This window comes from Mirounga leonina, unplaced genomic scaffold (assembly GCF_011800145.1).
Source record: "Mirounga leonina isolate KUSES-001 unplaced genomic scaffold, KU_Mleo_1.0 Mir_481, whole genome shotgun sequence".
Classification (NCBI taxonomy): Eukaryota; Metazoa; Chordata; class Mammalia; order Carnivora; family Phocidae; genus Mirounga; species Mirounga leonina.
The window spans coordinates 1,819,710-1,830,151 of NW_023270773.1; the positions used below are offsets into that span (position 1 = coordinate 1,819,710).

At 57.4% G+C, this 10,442-nt stretch overlaps 1 protein-coding gene across 1 annotated transcript in view; it reads left to right on the forward strand.

Moving 5' to 3' along the window:
• PI4KA (phosphatidylinositol 4-kinase alpha) overlaps nucleotides 1–9,211 on the forward strand; it is a 119,886-nt gene extending 110,675 nt beyond the window's left edge. The window contains exons 44-55 of the mRNA XM_034989194.1: nucleotides 1,152–1,281; nucleotides 2,317–2,387; nucleotides 2,963–3,035; nucleotides 3,126–3,196; nucleotides 4,206–4,315; nucleotides 4,731–4,835; nucleotides 4,933–5,058; nucleotides 5,499–5,619; nucleotides 6,068–6,227; nucleotides 6,976–7,065; nucleotides 7,573–7,656; nucleotides 8,720–9,211. Of these exons, the coding sequence (XP_034845085.1) occupies nucleotides 1,152–1,281; nucleotides 2,317–2,387; nucleotides 2,963–3,035; nucleotides 3,126–3,196; nucleotides 4,206–4,315; nucleotides 4,731–4,835; nucleotides 4,933–5,058; nucleotides 5,499–5,619; nucleotides 6,068–6,227; nucleotides 6,976–7,065; nucleotides 7,573–7,656; nucleotides 8,720–8,771 (1,193 nt within the window). The 3' untranslated portion in view covers nucleotides 8,772–9,211. The remainder of the gene's footprint in view (nucleotides 1–1,151; nucleotides 1,282–2,316; nucleotides 2,388–2,962; nucleotides 3,036–3,125; nucleotides 3,197–4,205; nucleotides 4,316–4,730; nucleotides 4,836–4,932; nucleotides 5,059–5,498; nucleotides 5,620–6,067; nucleotides 6,228–6,975; nucleotides 7,066–7,572; nucleotides 7,657–8,719) is intronic.
• The last annotated feature ends 1,231 nt before the right edge of the window (nucleotides 9,212–10,442 follow it).

Genomic DNA, 10,442 nt, shown 5'->3' on the forward strand with positions numbered 1-10,442 from the left:
GAAAAATAATTCAAAAAGGAGTGAGAGTGTTGCTTTACAGTTTTGCAGATCTCTTTAGTGTCTGTAATGTCATAACATCTTTCTGCAGTAAAAGACAGCAGGATCCCCTTCCACTTCTGCATTTAACCTGTTGGAATATGCTGTTTTGGTTGAAGTCAATGCAGGGAATTCAGCTCCACGCAGACATGGAGCTGGAAAAGGAAGGGGGATTGTAGTTGTCTTTCTGGTCACTACAGATAGTCTCAGTTGGTACTGCACGAAACACAAGTGATAGGCTCTTAATGATTAATTGCAATGTGGATTTGAACTCACGTCAGCGAGTTTCTCATGCTCTTCCTTTGAAGTCCATTGGTCTACGCAGCGCTCACACCCACACCCGCCCCCCGCAGGACTTTGCAACATTAAAAATCACACGTGTGAATGCCCCACTGGTCTTACAAACCAGAAACATTTTCAAGTGCTGGGAAGCTGTCAAGCTCACAGTCACAGATGCAGGTTTCCCAAAACTTAGTCGTTTTCCTTAAATGGCAGATTCACCTTGGTCATTTTCAAGAAAATACCTGCCATATACCTAAGTCCAAATAACTATATTTTTGTCCGTCGGTCACTCTTCTAAGTAAAAATGGTGTTCCCTGAAACAAGAAGTTAGGTCAGTTGGAAAGTCCCAACGCAAGGCGCTTTTCCACGGGAGCACAGCGCCTGCGTACTTCACACGCGGCCGACTGCTGCGTGACTTCCGTGTCATCACACACAGCATCACAGAAATGTCTTCAGGGTAGAGTGTCATCAAATTAGTCCTTGCTTATTGCCTTACCAGGGACATTCTTAGTGACACTGGCTTTTGTTCACACCACGGGAGCAGAGCCATGAGGATCCAGTGACCACTAGCATCTTGGCCAACTGTGCCCAGCCTCGCAAGCATCTACACAGCAAGGAGGGCAAACAGCCTATCGGTGTGGTTTTGACTGGGGGTTCTTGAAGGGTCCCAGGGACCCTCCAGGCAGTTACAGACCACACTCTCGGGGCAGCTGAGCTGGCCTGGGTGCTGGGGAACACCTGAACACCTGGACTGCACATCTGGCAAACGTGGGGTTTCCTTGAGGGCCTTCGGTGGCCCAGCTGCAGGCTCACCCTCTTGGTTTCTCTGTCAGCTGACATCGGTGACCTCTTGGAGCAGTTAGTGGAGGAGATCACTGGCTCCTTGTCGGGCCCAGCCAAGGACTTCTACCAGCGGGAATTTGATTTCTTTAACAAGATCACCAACGTGTCAGCCATCATCAAGTAAGTGGCATCTCTCAGTCCTGGCTCGTGGGAATTGCCTGGAGGGCCCCCGCTGATTCTAATGAACAACCAGGGTTGGGAATCTCTGCCCTGGCAAGTCCGGTCTCTTGGAAATAGAGCAAAATGCATAGCCATGCAAATTTCAGAAAACCTGTCATAGTTTCTTTCTGGATAGTGTCCCGTGGTTTGAGGCCACTCTGCTCTCCAAGTTCGAAGGGACCCAGGGTATTAGGAAAACCAGACTCCTTTGTAGCTCCCAGTGTCGTTTTACTGATTTACCTCCTGGGCCGTCCATGTATGAGGGCTGACGCCATCCTTGGGCATTGGTGGCCCTGCCTGTTTGTGTGGGGCGGGGCCCTGGAGTCATCAACTGGCCAAGGGCCTAGGGGAGGCCCCAGCAGGGGAGCACTGGCTGCCTGTCCTCCTGGGTGCCTCATTGCCCGGGCTGTCCCTGGTGCTCAGGCCTCTCTCATCTTGGTCACCAGGTGGCCTCACCCATATGTCCTGAGGCCCTTTCCTGGGCCCAGTATGAAGTACAGTGGTGATGCAGCAGCTTCTAGCCCACAGAGGCCTCAAGGGGTGGGGGGGGGCATTCCCTGGGTGTCCCTCCAGGCACCTGGTTCCACTCCACCCTGTCATCCTCGTCCTGCGGATGTAGGAGGTCGGAGGGCCCTGCCAAGGTCATGCTGCAAGTAAACAATAGGACCAGCACTTGAGCATAGGCCCCAGAGCCAGCTGTGTCCCCTGTGTGTGTCTCCGACAGCAACATCACACACCACACACAAGTGAGGGGGAAGGACAGCCAGAAAACTCCACCTCAGTCCCCCAGGGGCCGCACGGCCCCTGATGAGTGTGGGGCAAGGATCCCTCAGAGTGGCCTCCCGGAAGAGCTGGGCCTCGCAGGGCCCTCAGTAGTAGCTAGAACTAAGAGGAAAGGAACGGAGAGGCAGACAGGAGGGGCCCTGCCTGCCCCCAGAAACCCCAGAGGCCAGTTCCTGCAGTGACAAAGCAAAGCATGTCTGTCCTGTTTCTCAGGCCCTACCCTAAAGGCGACGAGAGGAAGAAGGCATGCCTGTCAGCTCTGTCTGAAGTGAAAGTGCAGCCGGGTGAGCAGGCCCCAGTCAGCTGATGAGCTGGGCTTCTTCCTGCGGGCGGGTAGGGTGGGCATGGGGCCCAGGGAAGGTGGCCACACACACACACACACACACTCTCTCTGTGTCTCACGGTGCCAGCTCCTTGACCAGGAATGGGCTTTCTCTTGTCCTCCCCACTTAATGTGTGTGCTGAGAAAAGGGAGCAAGAGTCAGTGGGGTGAATCCAAGAACTGAGGGGTTCCGGGTGCACAGAGGCAGGGTAGGAAGCTCCCGCGTGTGCCCTATGAGAGCAGGCAGCCCCGTACCCCACATTGAGTGGCCGGTGGGGCTCCGAGGAGCAGCGTGCTAGGTCTGTGAAGCTGAGGGTTGGTGCATCCTCCTGGAGAAGTGTCTCCTGGGAGGTGGCAGCTCTTTTGTTAGATATCAGGAAGGACCCAGGGAAAGACCACAGATCAGGGAGGACAGACCCTTAACGACCACAGGATAAGATGTTATCGGTGCCCCAGAGGAAGACCTAGAAGCCCCGTCTGGGGGGAGAGGGAGGTCACACTTGGGCTCCCTGTGACTTGCACTCTGTCCCTGCACAGGCTGCTACCTGCCCAGCAACCCTGAGGCCATCGTACTGGACATCGACTACAAGTCCGGGACGCCCATGCAGAGGTAAGAGGTGGCCTGCCGTCTGGCAGCTCCCTTACACCCAGTTCTCCTTTGCCCCAGCACCCATGCCATGTTCCTTCTGTTGTCTTTCAGTGCTGCTAAAGCCCCGTATCTGGCTAAATTTAAGGTGAAACGATGTGGAGTTAGTGAACTTGAAAAAGAAGGTCAGTGAAGAATCTCTGACACAGTTTGGGATCTAAGTGTTTTCCCTGGATGATGCCAGTTTCCTTGGGCGTGTTTAGTTTATGACCAGCTCCCTGTGAAAGGTGATGTCCCTCCGCTCTCAGTCTGGGCCCCAGTTTAGGAATGGCATGGAGCTGGTGTAGTGACAGAGCCCTGGAGGCCGGCCCCAGGTCAGCCATCAAGTGCAGGAGGCACCTTCCTGAGGCTGATTGGCCCAGGGCTTCAGGGGGTGCCGTGCAAGCGACACAGAGATGTATTCCCCCACGGTTCTGGAGGCCTGAAGTGCGACATCAGGGTGTAGGCATGGCTGTGCTCTTTCTGAAGGGTTCTGGGGGAGAATCTGTTCCATGTCTTTCTCCCAGCTTCCGGTGCTCGCCGGCAAGCCTTGGCAATCCTCTGCGTCACTCCCACCTCTGCCTCTGCCCTCACAAGGCTTTCTCCCTGTGTGCTCTGATAAGGGCCCACCCTAATTCTCATGAACTTGACTGTATGGGCAAAGATCCTATTTCCAAATAAGGTCAATTCTGTGGTTTTGAGTGGGCATGAATTTTGGGGGGACACTAGTCAACCCAAATAGAGGGGGTGTGGCCCCCCTGCCAGTATGGGGACATGCCTTCCATGGCCTTCCCTGCACTCTGGCCCCCAAGTCCTCCCTGGCACCCTAGGGTATAAACACACACACTCCTGCCCCCCCCCCCCAGCTCCCAGTGCTGGTCCTGGGCACCCCTGGGCCCCCACTTCCAGTGAAAAGGGGCCTCTAGCTTCAGTTCCATTTAAGCCTAAACATTCTTTGGAAGAGACCCCAGGCCCTGTGGCTCCACCCACTGACCCTGGGTGTCTCCTGAGCCTCTTTGGCCTCCTTGGGGCTTTGCAGAGACAATCCCCAAGGTTCCTAGGGTTCTGGGCCTGTGAGCAGGGCTTGCCCTGGCCCCCACAGAGGGCCTCTCCCGGCCTCCAGGCTAATAGGCTGCCTCTCTGCCCCGTATGCAGGTCTGCGGTGCTGCTCGGACTCCGAGGATGAGTGTGGCACACAGGAGGCTGACAGCCAAAAGATCTCGTGGCAGGCAGCCATCTTCAAAGTGGGAGACGACTGCCGGCAGGTAGCGAGCGGCCAGGCCTGGCCTCCCTGAGGCACCTCGTGCGCGGAACCAGAGCTTGGCTTCTCACGTTGGGTGGAGGTGCCACAGAGGAAATCGGGGCTTTCTGCCTAACCCAGGGACCTCTCCAGCGGCTCCCACCCACTGTCCATCCCCTGCCACTCAGAGGGAACTGCCCCGGGAGGCAGGTGTCCCTGACTCGCATCCCCCACTGGACAGCGCGGCCTCGGTTCAGCCCAGTGCTGGATGGTCCTGAGCCAGGCCCAGCATGGTGTGCGGTGAGGCCAGACACTCCAGGCCCCTGCTCGGCCATCACCTCCTTCCCTACCCCCTCCTCACTGGCAGGGCTGCTGGGGGTCGGCTGGACTAGAGCACAGGAGGCGGCCAGCTGACCAGCCCATGCCTCCCTGGTCTCCAGGACATGCTGGCTCTGCAGATTATTGACCTTTTCAAGAACATCTTCCAGCTGGTTGGCCTGGACCTCTTTGTCTTCCCCTACCGTGTGGTGGCCACCGCCCCCGGGGTGAGTTCCCTGTGCGGGAGCCCCGGGGGAGTCCCCCATGCCTCAGGCCGAGAGAAGCCCCGCCTGCAGGCCTCGGCATCTGGCCCTTCCTCCCCAGTGTGGAGTGATTGAGTGCATCCCCGACTGTACCTCTCGGGACCAGCTGGGCCGCCAGACAGACTTCGGCATGTACGACTACTTCACGCGCCAGTACGGGGACGAGTCAACGCTGGCCTTCCAGCAGGTGAGCGACAGGGCAGCCCCTAGACCAGAGACGGCTTGCACGTGCCATCTCGCCCGCCCCCGGCACTGCCTGTGGGCCAGCACCCTGCTTCCCTCTTGCCCTGCTTTTCTGAGTCTTTTCACGTTTGGGGGTAAAACCAGGGTACCCCACAACCTTCCTTGGGATTCAAAGGAACCTTGAGATGGACTCCCCAGGAGAAAGCGAGTTCATGGGTGTGGGAGGAAAGGGTTGCTGCCCCTGCACCCCCAGATGCAGTCACTTGTCCTGTCTGTTTCCAAGATCTGGCTTGCTGATTTGGTCTCTGCCTTCAAGGCCGGGAACGAGAGCCCAGAGAACATCCCCAAGCCTGGGAGTCCCAGGCAGGGAGGCAGGAGAACTCCCGCCAGGCCCCGGGAGGTGCACGGGGACCATCTGTGAGCACCTGGGCTCTTTCCATGCAGGCGCGCTACAACTTTATCCGGAGCATGGCTGCCTACAGCCTCCTGCTGTTCCTGCTGCAGATCAAGGACAGGCACAACGGGAACATCATGTTGGACAAGAAGGGCCACATCATCCACATCGGTCAGCCGGGCCCCAGCGCCGCCCTCTTCCTTTCCCTTCACCCCCTAGAGCCTGGGGCAGGATAGCAGTCCCCACCCCACAGAAGAGCCAGGCATGCTGGGGTCACCCAGCCGGGAAGGGCCCGGGTCAGGTTTGAGTTCAGCTTTGGGGCCCAAGCTATTGGGCTTGCGGGGCTTGGGGTGCAAGTAGCAGCAGGACCGCAGGGCATGGTCACCCAGCCCCGGGGCCAGCCTCATTTCTGCTCCAGCCTGGCTCCCCACCTCCACTTCCTCTTTTCTCTCCTGGCTGCTTGCCACCACCCGCCCCTGCCAGCCCCAGGAAAACACGGCCTGTGACCAGCTCATGGAGTGTGGGAGCCGTGGCCCCAAGCCCTGGCTGAAGCACAAAGCACACCCGCACCTGGCCCTGGAACTTGGTCCCATCAAGAATGGCTTTGGGGGTTTTGCAGACTTTGGCTTCATGTTCGAAAGCTCACCGGGCGGCAACCTTGGCTGGGAACCAGACATCAAGCTGACCGATGAGATGGTGATGATCATGGGGGGCAAGATGGAGGCCACGCCCTTCAAGTGGTTCATGGAGATGTGTGTCCGTGGCTACCTGGCTGTGCGGTGAGCCCCAGGGAAGGGCCGGGGGGGTACCAAGACCATGGGGAGGAAGGTGGGCAGGCTGGCACCAGTCCTGGTTGCCACTTAATCCCACAAGGCCAGCCTCCAGAGGTCCCATGGGACATTCTCAGGCCCCTTTGTGGACAGAGGGGCTGCAGTTCAGAGAGCAAGGCAGGTGCTAGAGGCTGGGGAGCCCGGGCCTTGCCTTCCTGTCTCCGCTCTGCCCACCTGCTCTGGGTGTCAGTGGCCCGCCATGTTCTATAGTCTCCTGTGTGTGGCCTTGCCTGCCAACACCTTGGGCTCCCCGCTCTGAGCACCCCATTCACCCCTTCGCCCAAGCCTGAGCATCCGCCATCCCCCAGGCTGCATGCTGAAGACTTACTTTCCTGGCTTCAGAGTGTCACATGGCCAAAGCCACACAATACTGTTGTGGCACCTGAACTCCAACCCCGAGTCTGTTGGAGCCTGTGTCACACCCCCTTGGAGGGTCAGGCTGTGCTCGCAGTGCCCACCTGCACTTCCTCAGCCAGCCACGGAAACCGTGGCTGGAGGCCTGGGGTGGGCGGACCAAGGCACATCGCTCAGCCGGGCCCAGGGTGTGTGAGCAGCCCCCGCCCGGCCGCCGCAGGGGCTGCCCTGGTGAGCCGCAGCGGTGCGGGGAGGTGGGCAGCTGTCCGGTGGGGCTGCGCTGCAGGACGGCGGGCAAGGCCAGCCTGCTCAGGCCAGCCTCCTTCCCCTTCCTTCCCCGCAGGCCCTACATGGATGCAGTCGTCTCTCTGGTCACTCTCATGTTGGACACGGGCCTGCCCTGCTTCCGTGGCCAGACAATCAAGCTTTTGAAGTAGGTCCTGGGCACACGTACAGGCCATTTGGGGGCTGTTGTCCTCTCTGGGTGAGAGCCTCCTGAGTGCTGGTGAATGCGATCATTATCAAGGCCACGTGCTCTCCTGGGAACCCCAGAGCAGACAGGGTTCCTGGGTGAGACCCTGTCACCACACCGGGGCTGCAGACATCCCAGGGGTCCCTTCATTTCTCAAGGATGCAGGGCCAGCCCCTGCCTCCAGGTCTGAGGCTGCAGTGGCTTAGCCCCAGGCTGGTCCTCCCCCAGCCCTGGGGCCACACAGCCCAGGAGGTGCTGGGGAAGGGGACAGGCCCTCCAGGGCCAGCTGGGGACAGTGTCCCTGCCCCTTACAACTGTTCCCAAGAGGGAGCATGCCCTGGGCCGACCCTCATGAACAAATTACCACAAATGCTAAGTGGTCTATTAGCAAGACCACACCCCCACAGGGAGAGCATCCTCGAGGGTGCGGGACCGCAGTGGCAGCCCTGACGTGGCCCTTGCCCCCAGGCACAGGTTCAGCCCCAACATGACTGAGAGAGAGGCTGCGAATTTCATCATGAAGGTCATTCAGAGCTGCTTCCTCAGCAACAGGTGAGCCACCTGCCACACACCAGTGTTCTCTGGGCACCTGCATAGGGCCACCACGCCCAGGCTGAGTGACGGGGATGCTGCTGTCCCAGGGGACTCTGTTCCACAGGTCCTGAAGGGAGCCCTCACAGGTGACGGGGTATTGGGTTAGAGGGGCCAGGGATGTGCTGAGGGGAACACCCAACAGAAGCCTCAAGGCACATTCCCCACATGGGGCCCAGGCTGTGAGGCCAAGCGAGCTGCAGGTGCAGGGGGGGCGGGGGGGACATGGTGAGCATAGCCCAGCAGGCTGGGTGAGGAGCAGAAAGAGCTCTGGGTGGCCTCGGCCCCACCCCTGCTTCCCCACATCTTCCTCAGGCGGGGCGGGGTGGGACCAGGCCAGTCGGCCATTATGACAGGGGAGCCGTGAGAAGAGGTGGGGTCTGGTTCTGAAGGCAGAGCCTGGACTGAGCACCTGGGTGGAAGTGGAGCTGAGCTTACCCACCCTGATCCCCTGCAGACATGGAATCTGAGAGGAACCCTGAGAGCCACGCAGGGTGGGCCTGATGGGAGCAGAGAAACAGAAAGTAGCTCAAGGGCAAGCATGGAAACCCGACAAGAGGGGTTTAGAGGGCAGGACAAGGGAGGTCTCTTCTGATTGTTTTGTTGGCAGAGTAAGGCTTGTGCTGGGAGGTGTGACGGGGGAGGAGGACAGGGTCTCATTCATGTGCCACATGCCAGGCGAGGGGCCAGAGTGGCGCCTGAAATGGGGACAGCTCCTATCGATGGATTCCCAGGCCCAGGGCCTAAGCCTAGGACAGAGGGCAGGCATTTGGCTGAGGAGGCCCGGCAGGAGACAGAGCAGAATGGGGCTCACATAGCCGTGGTCACTGGTGGGGGGAGGCATGTGCCCTGGAAGAAGGGCTGGCAGGCAGGCCACAGGGCCTGCCTGCTTACATTTGCATCTTCAGGGAGGGGAAAAGGGACACCTGCTAAGTGCAGCTTTCCAGGCAGTCGTGAAGGACTCAGGGGTAAAGGGCCCCAGAACCAGACGGTCTTCTACAGCCTCCCTCCGCTCTCCTTCCAGGAGCCGGACCTATGACATGATCCAGTACTATCAGAACGACATCCCCTACTGAGGGTGCGGCCGGACCAGCGGTTACGGCCACCACCCCCCGCAAGCCGTCCCGCAGTCGTGGAGCCGGGCAAGCACATCCCCACCCCGGCTGCCGCATGTGTTCAAAGGGGGTGAGCTGCCGGGAGCCCCATCATTCCATCCACTAGAGTTATTTTTATAGGATAAATAGGACAAAAGTACACCATGCCGAGCCCGGCAATCCACTCCTTCCTGGCGTGACCCACAAGTGACATGTGAGGCTGAAATGACAATCATCTGAGGACACTCTCTGCATGGGTGTGAATACTTCATTTGCACTGGACACATTCCCAACACATTCCCTACCTGTCTTATTGCATAGGTACATGAAGTATTTTGTGTATAAAAAATTATATTCAATTTAAGATTTAACCAATGTGAACAAAATAAAACAACAAAGTGTGGAGTCCAGGTGTACGTTCAGCCAAGGGGTGATTCCTGGATGTGCTGGGAAGGGAGCACGGCAGTATAGGGACGAGGGGGGGCTCAGTGCAGCCGGCCAGGAAGCCTCTGGGGGGGCCAGGGGCACCGCGAATAACACTGCTCTGTTCCAGCTCTCGTAGGGGCCCCCTGACTTTCCCATCCGCGTCTCTCTGTCTCTTGTCAGCACAGTGGGGCTCCCTGTCCTGCCTCTGCTCTGGGACTCTGAAACCTTCCTGCAGCCATCTGCCCCTACCCCCTAGGGCCTCTAGGACTTTCAGCAGACAGGAGGTAAAGACCCCAAACTAAAAAGGAAGATGACACAGAGCAACTAGAAATAAGTCACTAAAGTTAAAAATGCAAAAGAGCAGTTACCGATCAACAAGAGAACAAAATTACCAAAAATGAAGAGAAAAGGGAAGTTGAAGGAGAAACTCCAGTTAGCTTCTAGTGAGATTCCGGAGGTGATGAGAAACACAAACACTCAGCTTCAGGAAGCAGAGTTGAGTCCTGAGCAGTATAAATAAGAATATAAAAAAGAAGCCAAGGGGCACTGGGGTGGCTCAGTCGGTTGAGCGTCCAATTCTTGGTTTTGGCTCAGGTCGTGATCTCAGGGTCCTGGGATCAAGCCCCACATTCGGCTCTGCACTCAGTGGGGAGTCGGCTTGAGGAGTCTCTCTCTCCTCCCGCTGCCCCTCCCCCTGCTCATGCTCTGTCTCTCTAAAATAAATAAATCTTAAAAAAAAAAAAAGCCGATATGTAAGTTAAAAAATCCAAAAGAAGGCAGGAAAGGAAGAGGAAGAAATAACAGATGGGACAGAGTAATCCTGTGACAGCCTACTTCAATCTAGTTGCATCTTTAATTATGTTACATATCAACGGACTAACCACTGCAGTTAAATGCAGGATGGCAACGTGGATGAAGGACAAAGAACCAAGGAGATGCTGAGGAAGAGGCACTTTGAATCTAAAGCCATAACCCTAAGGTGAAAAACAGAAAAAAGGATTTACTGCCTGCAATTGTGTTGAGTTTATGAAGCAAAATTTGACAGGAATTCAAACAATTCCACAGTTAGAGTTGGAAATTTTAACAGCCCTCTCTCCACAGTTGATAGAACAACTGGAAAGAAAGTGAAAGCAGGAGACCTGAACATCCTGCCTGACCTGACAGCCATGTATAAACCCACTCTGGCCACTGCAGCAGCGCTCCGCCGTCCCCCCCCCCCCCCCCCCC